At 36.9% G+C, this 20,524-nt stretch overlaps 1 protein-coding gene across 14 annotated transcripts in view; it reads left to right on the forward strand.

The window, feature by feature from the left end:
- Positions 1-19,020, forward strand: part of NFIB (nuclear factor I B) — a 446,931-nt gene extending 427,911 nt beyond the window's left edge. For 10 of the 14 annotated variants that reach the window (XM_007176758.3, XM_057548177.1, XM_057548182.1 and 7 more), the window contains one exon: positions 12,489-19,020. In XM_007176758.3, the coding sequence (XP_007176820.2) occupies positions 12,489-12,618 (130 nt within the window). In that variant the 3' untranslated portion in view covers positions 12,619-19,020. Of the gene's footprint in view, positions 1-7,065; positions 7,106-12,488 lie in introns of all 14 variants that reach the window. The other 4 variants (XM_057548179.1, XM_057548181.1, XM_057548183.1 and 1 more) reach the window with 2 other exon arrangements.
- Positions 19,021-20,524: the final 1,504 nt, after the last annotated feature.

Raw genomic sequence — 20,524 nt, forward strand, 5'->3', positions numbered from 1 at the left:
CAAAAAAGAAGATAAACTCAATGAAAGAAGATAAACTATTTATTTAAATAATCTTTATTAGTAAGTATTTTAAAATTTAATTTGATTCGACTTGATAACACAATGTTTGGATCCAATTTTATTTATCCTTATATTCCGTGCTCTGTTGGTTGGCTAAACGGCCCATTTCTACATACAAGCCTTAACATATTTAGAAAAAATTGCAAGTCAGATGGAAAGAACTTGTGTTTTTAAATGTGGCTATAGCTGTGTGAACTTCCAAATCTGTGGATTACTGATTGACATTTACTTATCTAAAATTGGGTAGTATTGCTAAAGTACATTAAAGTGAAATAAGGATATAAAATATTGAAGGCTTAAACTATAACTGTACCTAGTTCCTAGTGATGTTTCAACTCAAAAATTGTTATCCCCAAAAGGAAAAGGTGAGTGGGCAGTGAATCACCACAGAACACAGGTATTGGAGTGAATTAATATGACGACTAAACTCAGTTCTTAGGAGAGCATTGTTCATCTTACAAATCACCTTCTTGGTGAAAAAGTGGTGTGGTCATCAGTTTCAGGTCATAATCAGAAAAAAAAATTGGAATTCATGTAGTTAAGATTTCTTTTATTTTCTCTCTCAAAAATAATTTTTTTGGATTAGCAGATCATGATATGTAGAATGGCCTTAGTGCTTCAAAAAGCTTGACGAAGGTAGCTTTTGGTTTGTTTCTTCCCTTTTTATCATGATTCGGAGGGCACATAACTGATAACGGCAGGCATCACGTTCATACATTCAACAGGTATTTATTGAATCTCTGTGGTGGGCAGTGCCAGACACACTGTGACTGATACAGACCCTCACCGTTCTTAAAATCCAAGTATCATACAGTTCAGAGTAAATGTGCTCAAATGCGACAGGAATTTGCTTTGCTTTGTTATACTTATCAAAAATAGGCACACGTGGAGTCCATATTTGATCATACAAATAGGTCATGTCTGTGGCATAACATATTCATAATTTATTCATGGTTTATAGTGTGTGCCTTATAGTTATTTATGAAACTCAATAGTTTTTTTTTTTCCTAGAAAAGATATTGAAAAAAGAAATCACAAATGTCTGTAACACTACTACTTTTAAGGCAGATAACAGACATCTGAAATCTTCAGGGCACTGCTACAACTTTAGAATGATCTGAATAAATTAAAAATACATGAGAAATGTCTATCTATTGAACCAGAGAATTAAATCATTTGCCTTTGTCCTAATGGAATAAAGACAATATCAGGTTATTTTTGTTGTGGTTGTTGCTTTTTGTTTTGAACAAAAGGCAATCCCTGGAGACTTTGTAGTAGCAAAGGACAAAGCAAAGAAAGGTGTTTTGGTTTTGCTTTGTTTTGATTGTTGTTTGCTGCTGTTACCTTCTTCGTATAATCACTTGTCCATGGTCGCCCCCTTTTCTGCTTTGTGCCCATCCTTCTGTAGAGGTGTTTCCATGTCAAAGCAGCTCCTTCTTCAGGGCTGAAAATGGCAGTGCCGAGGGAGCTGCGTGAGTTTAATCAAAACTGGAAGACTTCCTCCAGCCTCCTCCCTCTCCACGTGTCCCCCACCCCCAATGTATAAACATTCTCTTTGGAACCAAAGCTGACTCTGTTGCAAAGTTTTCACAGACTTACTAAGTTGCAACCCTGAAGGTGTTCTGTTGTTTTGACCTTAGAATTTTGTGAGCCATTTGTGTGTGTGTGTGTGTGTGTGTGTGTGTGTGTGTGTGTGTGTGTGTGTTGCTTGCGTCTTGAAAATGTGAGTTTTTTTCTAACCCAAAGGTCAGGTACTGCAGTCAACCCAGAGTGAAACCCCTTGGTGGAGGGCTCACTTCTGCTTGAGGCTGGAGGGGCTCAGCTCTTAGCCGGGTAATAGGTGATGATGAGTTGCTTATGTTGTTCGTAAGGGTGCTGTTGTGTCTGTGCTGTGTCCTCCAATGTGGACAAATTACACTGTTACATATGTGAGTTATGTGGGTATAAACAAATACAGCAGTGAACTCCCTAACTGCCTTTCTTTCTTGAAACTATAGCCAGAACATAGCTTGTACTAGCAAATATGAAAGAGCAATATAATTGAATGAACAAGAAAGCCAAAGGACAATCCAAGAATAATATAAACAGAAGTTATTTAAAAACGTTGGAGGTAGTGCTTTATGCAAAAGAGAAACTGGATTTATTGTTTCATTCCCTCTTCTCCCCCTTCACCCCTTTCAAGAAAAGGCAAAGCCACAAGTGAGCGGCTGTATGTGTCTGATGGCTTCTATAAACATAGCAGCAGCCTTCAGATGGCTAAAATAAACATGTGTGTGTTACTGAAGGATATGTTTACACAAACCATTTGCTCAGCCTCTGAAATAATGAATAAATGAAGATTTTACTGAAATAATTGGAGGGATTTTTGTGTTTCTGCTGATGCCATAATTGAATGGCACCGAAGAGACTTTTATCAGCTATTTTCCATGTTACACGTGTTAGCAGTTCCTTTCTATGAGTTGAATACTTCATTCTGTAGTTACTTTACACATGTTTTTGTAAGAAATTGTCGTTTATTACTGCAATTCTAGAGAGTTGCTTGATTTCCCAGGAGAAATTTAGCAGCCAGTAAAGATTATTTGGATCTGGTTGGTCAGGAGAAGGAGGGCAAAAAGGAAGGAGTAATAGCGTTCATTTCATACATCTAAGCCTGTTTGCATAACCCTGTCCTCAACCATGTACCATTTTCACTGCTTTGTCCATAAAATTTTCTTTGTAAAATATATGTCCTCAGCGACTCAAGAATGAATATTTAAACAAGATAGTTTTCAATATTGTGTTGCAAACTATGTTTGTATGTAAATATATGTATATGTGTACTGTGTATGCATAATGGTGTATGTATGTACATGCATATACACATGTGCACATGTGTGTGCATATGTGTGTGTATACATGTGGCACATGTATGATAAGGGTAATATGTGTCCTGGCTTTACGTAATGCTAATAGTTAACTTGTATTTCAACATTATACCTAGACCATCCCTACGAATTCACTAGGTTAGCACTTCCTGCTTTCAGTTTGTTATCTTGACACATAACTACAGTACAACAGCTGGGTTGTTCCTGGAGTTCCTGGGGGGAGCTTTATTCTCAGAGTGCTGAATTTCCTTTTCAGCTGTCAGCTCTAAAGTGTGTTCAAAATGTTCAACTTTTTACACACCATTCTGGGCCCCTAGAACCACTCTGGGACTCTGATAGAAATGCTGATAAGGTAGATGAATGGAAGAATCCCGTTCAAGGAGGGGAGTTGCAAAAGCCAAAATTGCACATGACCATTGTTTGGGAACCAGGGCTGCTAACTAGTGTTGTTCTTTGTACTTGGATATTCTATTTAAAAGAATTACTTCTCCATTTTCATAAAAATTATTTGCACCTGTTATGAAATCAAAAATTTTAATGTGATCGTTCTTAAAAATGATCTTGATCTGGTGTTTACACACACGCAGTATCTGTAATCTGGCTGTTGAAAAATACATTGGGATTTGTTGCAGTTTTGCCTAACTTTCTCCGTTTGTAAAGAAAGATTTGCACAACACAGCGTTTCCTTTTTATCTAGGAAACTCTTCAGAAGACTTCCTAAGAAATTAATTGTATTCCAGCCAGACTTGCATGCTGCCATCCCACAGGAAATGGGTCAGCAATCCATTAAGATGCCATTAGATAATCTAATTTGGAACTTAATCTCTAAATTAACCATGCTCCATACTTGAAGCATACTTGAGAGAAAGAAAAAAAGTTTACGTTTGAATCGATAGGGGAGCCGAAGCGTGAAGAAGGCTGTTTGTTTTTTCTGTAGCCGTGGTCACGTCTCAAGCCGTCTGGTAACCAGGAGAAACCAGACATGATGTAATTCCAGATTGAACTTGAACTTCAGGGACTTAGGATAGGGGAACAATGGACCATAGGAATCAATAATGTCCATTTTCCACATGATTATGTTTGGAGCTTTAAGTTAACCTTTATGGGAGAAGCAGCAGGATCTGCAGTGTGACCAAAATGGGATGACCCAGAGACAAGATGTTAGAGGAAAGAAAACAACTTTTTCCGCGATATTTTCTGAGCAGCACTGCAGATTCCAGCAGGATTAGAAAAGTTCCCGCTCTGCAGTAAACCGGTGGCCTGTTCAGAGCACTCTTTGTTCGCTTAGGTAGGACAAACTTAATCTTACGTTTCCTGTCAGATGATTTTTGGCTGTACTGCGGGAGAGGGAGGAGCATGACGCCGAAAATTCCCAAATGTAAACCTTGCTGATTAACCCTTTGCAATGAAAGAAGTATATTAAACACCTACTTTATTTGAAGATGTTTCATGCAAAGTACCATATTTACCTATGTATTCGTTCCCTGAGAAATCAGCTCTGTCAGTGGCCAACGCACCCTTTAGTAACTTACTTTTTTGATTCTCATGTTTGCTAGTGCTGTTAGGAGGTATATAGTGAATTTTCAGTCATATTTACTGAGATAACAAAGCATACGAATGAGTAAACATGATAATAAACGTAATAACAAATTACAAAAGGAGAAAAAGTTCAAGAAATTGAAGAACACAAATTTTGAATATTCAGAAATTGCAGACAGTTACAATTATTCTCTCCTTTGTTAATTTTTGTTTTATGAGAAAGAAGGTTTTTTTTGCACATGTGAACAGAGTAGCAGGCATAACATAAAAACATGTTCGGTTCCTGAATCATTTTTGATTTTATGCTTAGGAATTCTGATACAAAAAAGTTCTGTCCTTTAGAGGTGAAATTGTGCAAATAACACTGATTTTTGCTTTTCAATGAAAATCATTTGGGAAAGAATCACATTTTGCTTTTGTATAAAACTTACATTTCTATTTAATTTAGTATGCCTTGGCTGATTTTCTCTAGTGAAAGGCACTATTTGGAAGCACTATTTTTGTAGGGAATTTTGTCTGCTGTTGAAGACTCACATATGCTAATAAGGGGAGCTGTAGCACTTGTAACAATAGCACTGAAAAGGAGCCCGAGGATAGAAAGGAATACAGACTAGAGAAAGAGGATGGAAATCCACACGTAGCATTCTCGGCTCTGGTGCAGTCTGTGGGAGGAGATCAAATCACTACTTTGAGCCTCATAATTCTATATTGTTAATTGACTAAAACCTCCCACAGCTACATAGCTTGTTAGGTACATATGCGTCCGTGTACTGTAATTTATTTACAATTAGTCATCTTCATAGTAAATCTCTATCTTCCATTTTCAGTTCTAAAACATGAAAAATATGGAACATAGTTTTTAGGGTTTTTTTAAAATTTGGCCTGTTTAGGGGAAGAGTATTTTTCCTACTTATGTCTAAAGTAAACATTTTAAGGAAATAAGTTTTTATTCCTTTCAAGTATATAGGTTGCCTTGTTGAACGGTCTTCTAGGATTTTGTAAGGGCTGTTCACTAAAAGAGTACAGACATTGTAATGGACACATTAGGTATTTAGCCACAGTGGTGCGGTACATAAGGGCTCTTCTTGCCCTGTGCTTTTCATTGCATGACATATTTCACTGGCATATGCCATTAGTTTATTTAGAAAATGCTAGTACTCACGCATAGTATAGTTAACATGCAATCCAGCATGCCCTGATAACAAAACCCACCTGAAACAACTGAATATAAATTAATGAGCTTTGATGGCCTACCGATTTGATATGTTATTTTCAAAATCTTTGGTCCCCATGGAGCAGCAATAAAGCAGACTATTTACCTACTTAGTTAAGAAACAGATATGTTTCTCTTTCATTACTATGAAGTGCTGTTGCTTGCAGTTAGAATAATTCCATTGCGACACCTGCAGTTTATGATATTTGGTGTTTCTCAGAGAGCCCACAAGAGTACTTTGCAGTTCAGGTAAGAGCCGGCCAGGGAGCTTTCCAATACAGATTATTACAAATAGTAATAATCATTAGAAATCATCTTGCATGCAAATAGGATCATTCCGATGGCAATAATGATACTTAAAAAATGGGGGAAATAAATTGAAGAAACCCAAGACCTGTGTAAAGCACTTTCACTTATAGTCTAGCTGCATCAGAAGTGGAACGCAACAAGCAAGTTACTGACATACAGCTACATCTGTATGTACAGCAAAAAAGGTAAATATTGCCTTCAGCTGAAAAGAATCTGGAATTGGATAAGTAAAATACAGGTATTTGTGTTGAAATTTGGACTCAAAAGTTACATTCTTTGGGAATTTCAGTGTGCCTAAATGATTTGGACCTCAATTCATAGAATCTCTTGTATAATTCAAGGATAATATGAATTCTTGCTTAGTAATATAAGTAGTGTATTTCACAGAAGAGGGAAATTAGGTGAAGTGTAGTGGGTAAGAATGTAGGTTTTAGAACCACACTGCTAGATTTCAAATCCTGGCTTCTACAATCTAACAGCAGCAGGGGTTGGGCAAGACACAACTTCCCAGCTTCAGTTTCCTCATCTGTAAAGTCAGAATAATAATGGTACTTTTCTAATAAGTGTATTATGAGGATTGAAAGCTTTAAAGTAGGTCCAGCACGTAGATCAATGCCTGGCAAATGCACACACTAGGTAAGTGCTAGCAACTAGTATATTTAATAAGTACCATTTTCTTTGTTCTAATACATTAATGAATTCTTAGATATATTCTTTATATATAATAATTTATGTAATAATTCCTAAATATATGGGTACTTAAATACCACCCATATATTCCTTCCCCTGGTCTGATGGAGCATTTTTTCATAAGACACAGTCTGCAGCATTTGTGTTATATTGAAATAAGCTGCCAGTCCAAATGCACACATCCAGGATAGCATGGTTTCTAACTTAATACTTAATTAGCCTGCCCTTGATTGGTTTTTCCAGGCAGATTTTAGCTATTAATAGGGAAAATTGTTTATTGTGCATTTTGGGAGAGATACTAACACCTGTGTTTTAATATTATAGTAACAAAATTAGAAATGTTTAGCCAAGGAAATAATAAACTTTCCTTCTTGGGGGTATTTGAAACAGGTGCAGTGGAATTAAGGGCAAATCCTGCTTTTAAATTAAGGTATTTATTTTATTTATTTTCCATGCTTTCTGGGCCATTGCTTATTTTTATTGCTATCTATAAGTAATGTGGCTACTGGTACAGTTGAGGTATGTATGAATGTATACAATTCTTGGTGCTTCATTCCCATAATATTTTTTTAAGCTTCTTAAAAGAGTACTTACTATCTTTAAAGCAAATATGGTAGTCTTATGATTAAATCAGTATGTAAAATCTGAATGGGTGATATGATTATTCCCCTGAAAAGTATTAGTACACTGGATACTTTGACATTTCGTAAAATGTTTGACAAATGGGTTGCCCAACCCATTATCAGATGCACACAGACTAGTAATAAATGAATTTTGCCATTCTTCAATTAGCTTTTATTTCAAGACAAATAGTTGAAGGAAGCCTTTGACTTTGGTTCTTTACTAAACTTATGACTCCATATATGTTTATTTGGTACGCCATGGTTCTTGTGTGGGTACCAAGTTAAAAGCTAAGGACCCAACCCTTTTTGGTCTAGAATACACAGTCACAGAATGCATAATTTTTATAAAGCACAACCAAGTCAAATGTTGACTTGTCCAGAGGAGTTTTCTCACTTTCTTTCTTTGAAAGGTACAGAGTCTCTTTATACTCCTTGTAGATGCAAAGACTAGCCATTTTATCCAATTTGTCCCAGATAAGAAATATATAAATAGTGTATCATTTTTAAAAAGAAGGAGGTATCTTCTTCCTCCTTAATCCTCACCATAACGTCACTCCCAACTAGCTTTGTTTTCAAAGGAGATAGATATCAAATTTCAGATTTGCTAGATCACCCAGACCGATCACATATTCTGTGCACAAGTCTGCTGCAGCACTAGCCAGCTGTGTGGGGCATGGGAAATTCATCGTCTCCTGAAGCAAATACATTTTGCCTTCAGAAAACTCTGTTCAAAAGTTCTTTTGAATGTTTGGTCAATGTCTAACTTCCCAGGGAAGCAGTATAATAGTTAAATGGCCATGAGAATCAGAACTGATTCATATCTGAGATCTAGGTGGGTAACTATGGATGAGTTTAAGCCTCAACTTTCTCATCTGTGAAAAGGGGATAATGATGGCAATTTCAAGAGTTCATTGAGAAAATTAAGTGACATAGCATATGTAAAACACCCAAGATAGTACCTTGTTCATAGTAGGCCCTCAGCATGGTATCTTCTGGAAGTTTCTGCCTTTATGCTAATTCTGTCTACCTGAACCATATGGAACAAGTCTATGTTTCTTTTCAACTCAACTATCATGTCTTCCCTGTTTCTGTTTAATGTTCCTCAAATGACACGATTTGGTGAGTTTCTTCACCAAAGAGATGCCATAGAGTTTGTTTCTCTTGAAGAGCGATGCCTAGAAGAAACACAATGCTTCCAAGATAGTCTGATCAGTATAAAATAAAGCCGTACCATCACCTACCATTAATGCATCTTAAGGTCAAAGTAATTTGTTTGTTTGCTTCTTTCCTTTGGGGGGGGGGCGGGGGACAGCCACATCATACATTTGATCAGAATCATATGAAACTATGATCCATGATATCAGATGTATTAATTTTTTCTGTAATTTTTATTTAACTTTTATTTATTTTATTTTTAATGAAATATCTCATTATATACTTAGAGCATACATAGAGTAGAAGTCACTAGGGTGAATTCTGCTTTGTGTTAAAGTATTGTCAAAATATTTGGGGCTTTTTTTTGTGCCTGATTTTCCACAAAGTACTTGTATTCTTTTCTCTTTTTACTAGTATGGCAGGTATATATTTTTTAAAGATGTGCTTTCAACTTTCAGTCATGCTCATCTTCTGTTTGCCTTAAAAAAAAAAAAAAAGGTGATTTGGCAATGGAAAATGTAATGAAGACCAAGTAAATGAGTGCTTGAAGATATATTGCTGAAGTAGCTTAATTTGGCTTTGAATATTTTCAAATCTTTCAATTGAGAGACTCTCATCTCTTAATAGACAGAGACACAGATTATTGGATTGAACATAAGGTTATCCATATAATTTTCATTCTATTAGAAATTAAAATGATTAAGCATTTTACATGTAACTAGTTGTATATGTACATAAATATGAAAGTGTGTTTATTTTATCCATACTGGCAATCATTGACATTGACTTAAGGAGAGGGAGTTGATATGTAAAAAGCACTGTTAAATTTTTACCTGAAAAACTATGAGATTTGAGGCATTGTCTTTTAGAAATTAAATGATCTCAGTTATTTTGTTTGGTTAAACATTTTTCTTTGCACTGTTATCATAATCTTTGAATTAGTTTTACCAGATTGTTTTCAACGGGACTACCAAAAAGCTCTAAAAAATGTCTATGCCTTACAGTTCTGTATTTAACCTCCAAATTGGCAATAAGAGGCTTGTAAACTCATATGTGGGGTCTGCATAGTGTTAATATCTGAGATTTATTTCCCCCCAAAGGTTCATAAACAGTATTGACAAATATATCACACACTGCAATTTTGACGTGGTCATAATGTAGCATGGGAGGTTTGAAAGGTTTAAATAAACATCTAAATTGAATTTGTTAGCTCTTCTGCGGCAAGAGTCCTGTTCGTCACTAGCATCTATGTATTTTTATCAAGGATTTTCCGTAGACTAACAATACATGTCTCTTCTAAAGAACTGAGTAAGAAAGCTATTGCAAAATAAACGCTGAATTCCTGTCTTTTCTGCCATTAATCAGTAGACTTCTCCATTTAAGGAGTCACACCTATTTTCAAGCATTAAAATACACTTTATTTTCCTAAAATATGCAGCTTCTAAATGACTTCCTAGAGCCCATTTAATTTGGGACTCGTTAATTTTGCAAAGTTATTTACTTGTCGTTGACATTTTCTTTTACTGTCAAGGATTATCAATTTGAGCTAGTCTTTTTGTTTTTCATACATGCTTCCTGCTTTATGTTAAAAATAATGGAGATCCGTTTTTGTCATTTATTTGTTGAGAAATAATTAGCATCACCTATGGCCAGCAATAAGGATTGATAAGATAAGGTCATTTTCTTTAGAGATCTTACCTTTCAGTAAGTAAGATAATCATAGATACAGATAATTATGATATGAGGTAGTGCTATAGTAGTACTATGTAATCAAGTGCAGTAGGGCAGTGGAGGGAAAATGTTTCATGATGCATCATGTAACACTCTTCCCAATCAGTGGCCCAATCAGTGGTGCAAAATGCAGAAATAATTGTTGAAGATGTGTGTGGGAAGAGAGAACTATGTGAAAACAGTTAAGTCTCTTAGAAAAAGTTTCAATAACAACTTTTTATTCTATAGAATTATGTTTTTTTATCGTATAATGACATATCTTTTTATTTGAATTTTTTTTAATTTAATTAATTAATTTATTTATTTATGGCTGTGTTGGGTCTTCGTTTCTTTTCGAGGGCTTTCTCTCTAGTTGTGGCAAGTGGGGGCCACTCTTCATCGCGGTGCGCGGGCCTCTCACTATCGCGGCCGCTCTTGTTGCAGAGCACAGGCTCCAGACGCGCAGGCTCAGTAATTGTGGCTCACGGGCCCAGTTGCTCCGCGGCATGTGGGATCCTCCCAGACCAGGGATCGAACCCGTGTTCCCTGCATTGGCAGGCAGACTCTCAACCTCTGCGCCACCAGGGAAGCCCTAGTTGAATTTTTTGTTTCAAGTATTATATGATTTTTCCTGCATAGTTAATTTTTGTTAATGCTAAACATCTCTAATTTTAAGTTCAGAGATGCCTATTTTCTTATTATAGGGGGCCAAATTGAAATGTACTCATGAAATTATGTGATTATGAGCAACACTTTTAAAAAATATATAGTTGGGTGTGATTTGGAATATTTAATTGATTTGCCTGTTAATCCAAAAATTTACTGAGCACTTACCATGTACCAGGTACCATATTAGATGGAGAACAGAAAGAGAAATGGACTTTGTTATTATGGATCTCATCCTCTAATCACAAAATCCCTTGAGCATAAAAGGTCATTGTCAATATTTTTCTGTTAAAATATTAACTCAGAAATATGTACCTAGACATGTAATAATAAGCCTCTTTATTTGATAAAAAGTGTCATGAGAGTAAAAAGTTACATATCAAGTTCTTTTTTTTTTTTTTCCCCCAAGCTTTTTCTTTTTGAGGGGTGGAGGGAGTAGGTAGGAAAATTGTTCCTTCAAGGTAATATTCCATAAAGGTTTTTGTACCTTTGGAATTTAAATATGAAAAAATGAGGATGTCTAGCTTGATAGCTACCTACCATAGTAGAATCCATCTCACCTCATGGCTCCAAAAGTAAAGAAAAGGATATAAATTAAATTTAAAGGATAAATTAAATTTGAAACATTGAAGTTGTGTTTCCATGCCAGACGATGACAAAACTGGGTATGGAATTGTCAGTTGGATGTTTTCTTGGTTCATGATTATTTATGCATCTGTTACTTAGCTGACATTAGTTCCTAGTTGAATGTTGAAACAAACAATGCATCTGATTAGGTATACCCAGAATGTATGTTATGGGGTTGTTTTGTGACATGTAGGTGTCGTGTTATTTTCCTCTATATGATACTTGTTTAATGAGAGATTATGCCAGTAGCAGTTAGAGAACTGTTTTTTGAACATTTTTTGTTTTATACAGCCCCAAATACAACATCGGTGAAATTAGAGTTGGTTGGAGAGGGGCAAGCCTCTCCTCTGCTTACTCCCTCCCTGTGGGGCTTCTCCCAGGCCACTCTCCAGACTCCCAAACTCAGAGCAGCTGGGATGTGGAGACATGACTTGATGCGGAGGGACAGGGGATGCCCTGGCGGCTGGTGTCGGCTTCCAACTACACATTATGCACTGGCCTTCCTGAAAAATGTATTTTCTCTTATTGTGAGGGGAAAAAAAAATCTCTTTCATTATGGCTTTCAATTTTATTCAACCGATAGGCAGGTGAAAAATTGAAATACATCACAATTGCTGGTGAATTAAAACAAGATCAGAATATTGCATGCAAAGTATGTTGGCACTGTTGTAGATTTGCTCTTTTCTTTCTCTTTTTTTCTTTTTTTGACAAAAAATCATATTATATTTACAACAAAGTAGACCAAGTATTTTAGGAAGAGTATCCTCAATCAGAGTTTAACAACTGTGGATGAGTCTTACTTGAGTTTTTTTCACAATTAGTCTTACCATCCGTGAAAGAAATAGACCATGTAGCTTATATATGTATAATGTTTATAATTTAGCACATGTATCTCACATTAAACTGCAATTTGGAAAAAAGTTATTGTAGTAATTTGATGCCTATGGAATTTATATTTCTAATATTGTTATAGAGTAACGTTGTATTTTTTCTTTTTCTCTTCCCTCCCTCCTGCCCCTCTCCTGCCAACAGTCCTGGTACCTGGGCTAGCTTGGTTCCTTTCCAAGTATCAAATAGGACACCCATCCTACCGGCAAATGTCCAAAATTACGGTTTGAACATAATCGGAGAACCTTTCCTTCAAGCAGAAACGAGCAACTGAGGGAAAAATGAAATACAACACTAGTTTAAGAAATTTAAAAAAAAAAAAAAGGAAAAGAGAAGACTGGACAAAACAAAACAAACAAAAAGGGAGAAAGGAAAGAAACTGAAGAAAGAAGATAATAGACCAGCAATCGCAGCACTTACAATCACTAATTCCCTTAAGGTTGAAACTGTAATGACATAAAAAGGGTCGATGATATTTCACTGATGGTAGATCGCAGCCCCTGCAAAGTAGCCTTTGTTACATGAAGTCCGCTGGGAAATAGATGTTCTGTCTCTATGACAATATATTTTAACTGACTTTCTAGATGCCTTAATATTTGCATGATAAGCTAGTTTTATTGGTTTAGTATTCTTGTTGTTTACGCATGGAATCACTATTCCTGGTTATCTCACCAACGAAGGCTAGGAGGCGGCATCAGAAGTGCTGGGTGACAGAGCCATGATCCAGCCATTTTATAAGCACTCTGATTTCTAAAAGTTAAAAAAAATATATATGAAATCTCTGTAGCCTTTAGTTATCAGTACAGATTTATTAAATTTTGGCCCTTAACCCAGCCTTTTCCAGTGTGTAACCCAGTTTGAAATCTTAAAAAAAAGAAAAAAAAAAAAGAAAAAAAGAAAAAAAAAAGAAAAAGAAAAAAGGAAAAAAAAAAACAGTTTGAACACAAAGGCTCTATGGAAGAAATGCCTCTATGTAGGTGAAGTGTTATCTCTGCATGCAACAGTAAAAATTAATATAATAGTTTCCCCACAAAAGAAACACTTAACAGAGGCAAGTGCAATTTATAAATTTATATCTAAAGGGGAATCATGATTATAAGTCCTTCAGCCCTTGGACTCTAAATTGAGGGGATTAAAAAGAATTTAAAATAATTTTGAACGAATTTATTTTCCCCTCAGTTTTTGAGGGCAGTAAAAAGGCATTAAATCAAGACAAATCATGTGCTTGAGGAAAAAAAAAATTAATGAAAACACAGCACTTATGTTGGTTTAGCTGCAGCCTCCTTGGAGGTAGAATTTATTTATTTAAAATTACTGGTTGCATCAAGAACCCATAGGGTGTACAAAAGGTTCTATAAAATCTGCATTCTAGAGACAAAGAGGCAGGCAAATCCATGTCACAAGGGTAAAGCTTACAGTTTACAAACTGGGAACGCCAGGGTGTAGGATATAAAAATGCACTCTTGAGAAAACAAATGTAATCAGGGTGCTGAATACTTGCATGGTGCTTTCAGACATTAGCCTTGTTCAACAAATTTCTTGTATTGACAGATCTGTGGTGTGCATGGGCAGACACATTTTTGCCTCTATGTCTCTTAAAATTTTAATTAAAAATACTCTTTCCAGTAATCCTAATTTGCACGAAGATATAATGTCCACATGACGTGCCTTGCCTTGAAATCTAAAAAACAAAAAACAAAAAAACACAAAAAAGTGACATCACTACACTTGTTTTGCTGCATTTATTATCATTTTAAATCTTTACCATTTTTATGACAAAATATTTTGTACTCCAGACGAAGAAAAATGTGTGACATCATGGATTTTTTAGACAGTTATACCTTTATCTCACATTTATAAAGCATATCATGGCTGTGTATAGTTGCCGCTTAAAAATTGTAATCGACCAGCAATATTTTCAGTATTTTGGTGTTTTTTCTATTAACCTTTCATGTTTTTCATCTTCCAATTAATATTTGGGGGGGGGAGGGATTTCAAATTTATACGAATTATGCAATACCAAGTTTTGCCTATGTAGGTAGTGCTTTTAGCTGTATTGGTTATTATAGGTAAGTACACAGATTTAAAAAAAAAAATAATGTATGCTTTTTTTTTTGTTTGTTTGTTTTAATTGACCAAAGTGGGTACTGCTATTTTTGCAGTGTGATGAGGTCCTTTTGTGTACTGAGAGATGGACAGGGGATTTTTTTTTAATATACATATATATATATTCTGGGGTGGGTGGGAGGATTTTTAACACTTTACAGTGTAGCTGTGAAGCAGTGCACCCTGAGATGGGCCTGGGCTGCACAGCGACTGTTCTGCCTACTGTGAGAAACTTCAACTTCACAGGTTTCCCTCTCAAACTCCCCACCTGGGGTGCAAGCGGAACTCCTTTCTGCTTTTCATAGCGACAGAGTAAGAGCAAGCAAACACAACCAATTCACCTGGAGGCAGACTTGGCTTAAAACAAACGGTCTTATCTTTTTTAAGGGGGGGGTGGTGGTGGTCATTTTTCTTGAAAGTTCCGGATCCCCAGTGGAGAGTGAGCCTGTCTCATAGTTAGCAAAGATAGTCGTTGAAAAGTATATCTAGCAGATGTTTCAACTTTGGGGCTTTAACACCTGAGCATACTTTCTCCTCTAAAATATGCCATCCTGCTGGAGGGGGTGCTCCCACATCCTTTCCCCACCACTTCTCTTCCCCATTTCTTCATTTCATGAATGTTAGTCTGTGATTTACCTGTGACTCACTACTTCAAACCAATGGTAGTGCGCTTGGAAATTTTTTTTAATATCCAGGAGATTGAACAGAGGGCTATTATTAAATGTATTCGGACTTCTAGATTAAAATCAAAGTTCAATTTTTAAGGAACAAAAATGATAAGTCTTGTTAAGTTTTCATTTTACCTGCCCTTTTTAAATGGAGAACCAGAGTAGAAGGGAAATAGAGAATTTTTAGAAATGAATTTTCCTGTGGATGAATTAAGCCCATTAGATGCTGATGGGTTTTTTTTTTAAGGGATGGTACCTCAAGTATATATTGGATTTAATTTCCCCGGAGGGCTAGAGGGTGAATGGAGGCTGGTTCTACTTTACTCTGCCCCACTGCCCACCCCCCCACCCAGTCGCATTGAGGGAATTCATTACTAGGGGGAAAATCGTTTAGAATTAGTGACACATGGTGGGCTGCCCTGAGGAGCCCCCTGACCCCCTTCCCCCAGGCCATGGCCTAATAAAATAAACTGTCTATTGTTCTCACAGCATATCATTTAATAATGAATACTTTAGAACAATGCTTATGGGCCTGAGAATTGTGTTTGATTAGCCCATTCAGTTTGATAGCCCCAATGCTGAAAAGCACAGCAGGAGCGCAAGTTCAAAAGGAAGTCCAGTCATTTCTGTGATGACTTGCCCTGGTGGAAAACAGATCATCTCAGCCAAGCTCTTCATGTCTCTTCAACCTAGTAGGTGAACAAATCAACCTCACAGGACACGCAGTATTTTTTTAAGAGCAGGCTCACTCTCTTTTTTTTTGCCAGTGAATGAGCAGCTCTAGCTAAATAAGTTACACACTGTGGGTATTCCTGCCTGCCTCTTGAATACAAAGGCCTAGTTCAAGTGTTGCTTTTTTTTTTTTTTTAATCATTTTTTTTTCTCCTTTCTTTTTGAGATAAAACTCTTAAAAAGATACTACTCTCTATATAATCTCAAATCCATTTTGGCCTCCTCCTCTTTTTACCAGGAAGTATCTTGTGACTAAGGGCCCCCCCTCTTGCAGGTCTTGCACGCCCCTCCCCTCCCCAGAACTGCAGAGCTACAGGATGGTGAAGGTCACCCAAGGGCATCAGTAGGGGGTGGCGTCTCCAGCCCCGGCTCCGCGGCACTGTTCAGCTTTCCCTGCGTTGCTTTGCAGCCCACCCCTCACAGTGCCTCTGAAGTGTTTCCTCTGGAGTGACATGAGCGTTTGAGGCTTGTCTAAGGAGAAAAAAGAAAAAGGCAGTGAAGGAGACTGTACATAAAGACATGGCAAAAATCTTAATTATAGCAATATAGTTATGGGGTAATGTTCAGGTGGGCAGCTCCATTAAAAAAAAAATATGTGAATGAATCTGTGAAGCTGCGAGTAGCAAGAAGAGCGAAAGGTCTTCTTCACGAACCGCCTACCTTGTAGACAGTAATTTGTACACTGTATAGTTTTGTTAAGAATTTTTTTTTAAATTAAAATTCCCATGTTTGTAAAGCTAACTTTTTAACAATTATAATGGAACTATATGTTGTTTCCATTTTTAAAGTAAACAAGAATATTCCTTGTTTGGAGGCTGGACTTGAGTTAAAACTCTCCAGGCTCTTAAGTTATGTATTAAAAAAAAAAAAAAAATCTGTCCATGTTAGGAGTTATTTCACAGATTCCTGTGCTTGAAAAGCATAGGATACTAATCCTTTAAAAAAGTGTAAATGGAGAAAAGTTATATTTTATGAAGGTTATTTTGTTGTATTTAGTATTGGAAAAGTTGGTTTTCAGAGCATTTCAGAATGTCGGAAGCACCACTGTCTTTTTATTAGTATATACGGCCTTTAGCAAAAGTTTTTGTGATTGTTACGTGATGGTATTTAAGGTTGTTTCACAGAGCATTCAGGATAGGCAGAAAATGACAAAACCGTGCTATGTCTCACATAACGTGTCCTCAGGGAGCAGAATCTTGGATTTGTGACTTGTAGCTTCATAAGGACTCAACAAAAGAGATTGCACAGGGACATCTTCAGCGGTGTGACACCAGGACATGTGTTCTTTACCTAGATTCAAACTCTATGTACCGTGTGAAACGATGAAGGCTGCAGAAAGTTATCCCATATTCAGTGTACAGTATTCATTTTTAATGAAACAACTCTACAATATTGCTGGCAGATAGGCCCCAAGCATGACATTCAATATAGTTTACATGTTCCTGTCAAGGTCTTTGGTTAACATTAACCAGCTGCATGCTTCCTGGACTTTAAAAAATTGGGTTTCTATTGAAAACTTTTTTTTTTTTTTTAATGTGCAGGCTATTCAAGTCCAATTGTAAAAGCTCAAAATTGAATGTTCTACTCCATGCTGAAGGAGCTGAAAGCTGCCTTCTTCATATTTTGCACTTTCTGGTAGTTCCCCTGTTTTTTTCTAATTCCTTAAAAATTGTGTGGGTGGGGTGGAGCACTGCAGTTGGGGGGTAACATGGACCACTGATTTTTGCCCTTTGACCCTGCACAATGACCTTTGCATCAGCCAAACTCATTGCCATGACAACTCTTTGTACTGTGTCCGTGCCACAGATCTGTTGGTGACATTGTTCATATAGTCAAAGGGGACAAGTTGGAGACGGTCAATTTTTACATTTTTTTGTTGTTGCAATTCTTTCTTCGATGGTTGTAAGTAGTTTTTTTTTTTTTAATAATAAAAGGGTTCACTAGTTAAGACTCTTTAGAAATATCTGTGTGTTGCAATTCAAATTGTTGAGATTGTGAAAACGCTTCAGTGCCACTAGCCTACGAGCACGCCAGCCCCAGCCTCTGATAACTTTTATTGCATGATACAGTACCAGTAACAAATGGTGGCCTACATACACACAAGGCAGTGTGAGCTGGTGACACTAAAGCCAGTCTTGTATTACTGTATTTTTGACAGAATGGTTTTGAAAACTGTGCTACAGGGACTGATGTGGCAAATATATCTCTTTATGCAGAAGGAAGTCTTTTTTTTTTTTTTTTTAAGAAGTATGGCTTATTATGCATTCTTCATCGAGGGCATTGAAGTTGCATGGACTGAAAAAAGTTGATGCAAAACGAGAAAGAAACAAACAAAAAAAAAAAAACCAGCAAAATGTTTACCAAAAAACTCAAACAAATGAGCAGTGCCTGTTCAATTTCACAGTCTCTGTTGAGTTCAGTTGTAAATATGTTTCAAATGACATTTTCTTGGAAAAAAAAAAAATCTCTACAACATTGTAGAATGTGAGGGGTAACTCCATCCCAGGCATAGGCTTCTCAAAGCTGCATTAGATTATGTCTTCATCAAGCTGTTAATTTGTGCTTATATCATATAGAACTTTTAGCATCCTGGGAAGAGGTGCCCTCACCTCAATGATATTTCTCTGAGAACAACTTTTGTAGGACTGTGTGTTTCTTTAGATACATTTAGTACAACTGTAGGTGACGAGTAGTCAGTTATTGCTTGCTAGCTACACACCAGGGTTGATCCATTTTAAAACTTTTGGCATTTTTGTCCTCATGGGCCATAAATACAGAACCTTGTATTTTAATTAAATTTTTTCAAAAAGGAGGCACATGCACAATCTCCGTGTAACAAACCTTTAGCAGTAGGATGTATTATATGACAGTTACTTAATTTCTGGCATTCAGACCTCTGGGATCAGCCCCAGACTGGGCCAGAATGTTAGCGAAGGTTTTATTGTGCCCGGTTGGAGGATAATGTTCTTTGGGTACTTTTTGTGGGTTACAAATGAACTCAATTGCCACAAGTTTTAAACTGGTGTAAATCAAGCTTGACTTAATGTGATTGTTACTGTTATATCCAGCCTATACTGCTAGCAGCTGCTCATACTGCAGTCAATTACTGGAAGCAGATATATTTCCTATGCAAAAACTGTTTAAACAATAAAATGAGCTATGCTACAGACTCTGGCCTCATGTTTTATTTTCCTCCTCCACCTCTTCCCGCCGCTCTTCCTACGTTAGCGTTGGGGTCAGTATATCTTGGAAGTGGATCTTGGTCCTTCCATCTGGGAATTTTGTAGCATGGGTTTAATTTCTTAGCATCTGGGATGGTTACTATTTCAGTTCGGTACTTCCAATTGCACTGGGCACGTGTGTATCTGTTTAAACCCTTCTTGCAATTACTACTACGTATAGTCCTCCCAAGCTCTCTAAACAATGACAGTAAAAATGCAAGTGCAGATCTAGAATTTCAGGCCCCCTCACTCTCTGAGAAAGGCCTTTCAGCAATGAGGTGAAGATGTAACGTGTGCCCGGGATGACTGGACTGTGGTCTCCTCGACTGAAAAACCACAGGGCCTCAAACACACACACTCAACAAGAAAGGTAAGTCCTGGGGCCACCCTGCGGCTGTGGGTTTGGTGGTTTTGTGAGTACTGGAGGAGAAGAATTTCTTTCTCCCAATGCCTGAAAAGGAGCGGCATCTTAGGTTTCCAAGAAGCGGTGCTACTTTTCAGTGCAAGCAGGGTCGACATTCCTTATGCACAGGGAGGTGGGACGCGAGCTGAAACTGAGGATGGGATCCCAAATCCAGACTCCTTGAATACAGCAATTCTGAAGGGAGTCAGCTGGAGTTCAAAAATAGCTAATGGAAAAGGAATGAGCTTAAAGGGTTTTGCGATCTATCTGAGTGATGTGCACAAATGAAGCAAAACTAATGCAAGCTTCATTGAAAAGAGATAAAAATGCCTGGAATTTGACCATCCCAATCAAAGACTTGCTGAAACGGATCCAACTGCCTGATCCCACCACCTCTAATTCATGACTCGGGTCCCTTTCACCTCCCCAAACCGCCCTGATAACAGTGGGTTTACAATGCTGTGTGTAGAGTTGCATGGAAATCAGTTGACTGCTATCTACTGAAAAAAAATGGAGAGTCCTGGACGGCTCCAAGATGAGATGGTAATTGGATTTTTTAGAAGATTAAGAAATGTCCTGGGAAGTAGTTTTAAGAATATTATAATTGAAATAAAATTTTTACATATAGAGTGACTTTTTGCCCTTATGAAAATATTTGGCTTTGTTGGCATCGATCAAGATTTGGGGATAGAAGAGAGACAGCAGTGAGGAAGTGTACACAACAATTACTTCAAGTCCCTGCTCTAGAGTTAAACTGCCTGATTCCAAATGCTGGAAATGGCCAACTGTATAGCCAGTTACATAAACTTTCTTTGCCTCAGTTCCCTTATCTGTAAAATTAGATATTAGTGAGAGTGTCTCATTAGGATGTTGAGAGAATAAATGAGATTGTGCGTGTAAAGCTCTTACAGCGCTGGAAATGTGTTGCTTATTATTACTATTATTATTATCATTATCATTATTATTATTGGCTTCATCATTAGGCAGTGTGACACATTAGAAATGAATGGATTCGTTTCTTTTAGAGTGAGGACATGAAGATATGACTTA

The sequence above is a fragment of the Balaenoptera acutorostrata genome, chromosome 6 (assembly GCF_949987535.1).
Source record: "Balaenoptera acutorostrata chromosome 6, mBalAcu1.1, whole genome shotgun sequence".
Taxonomy (NCBI): domain Eukaryota; kingdom Metazoa; phylum Chordata; class Mammalia; order Artiodactyla; family Balaenopteridae; genus Balaenoptera; species Balaenoptera acutorostrata.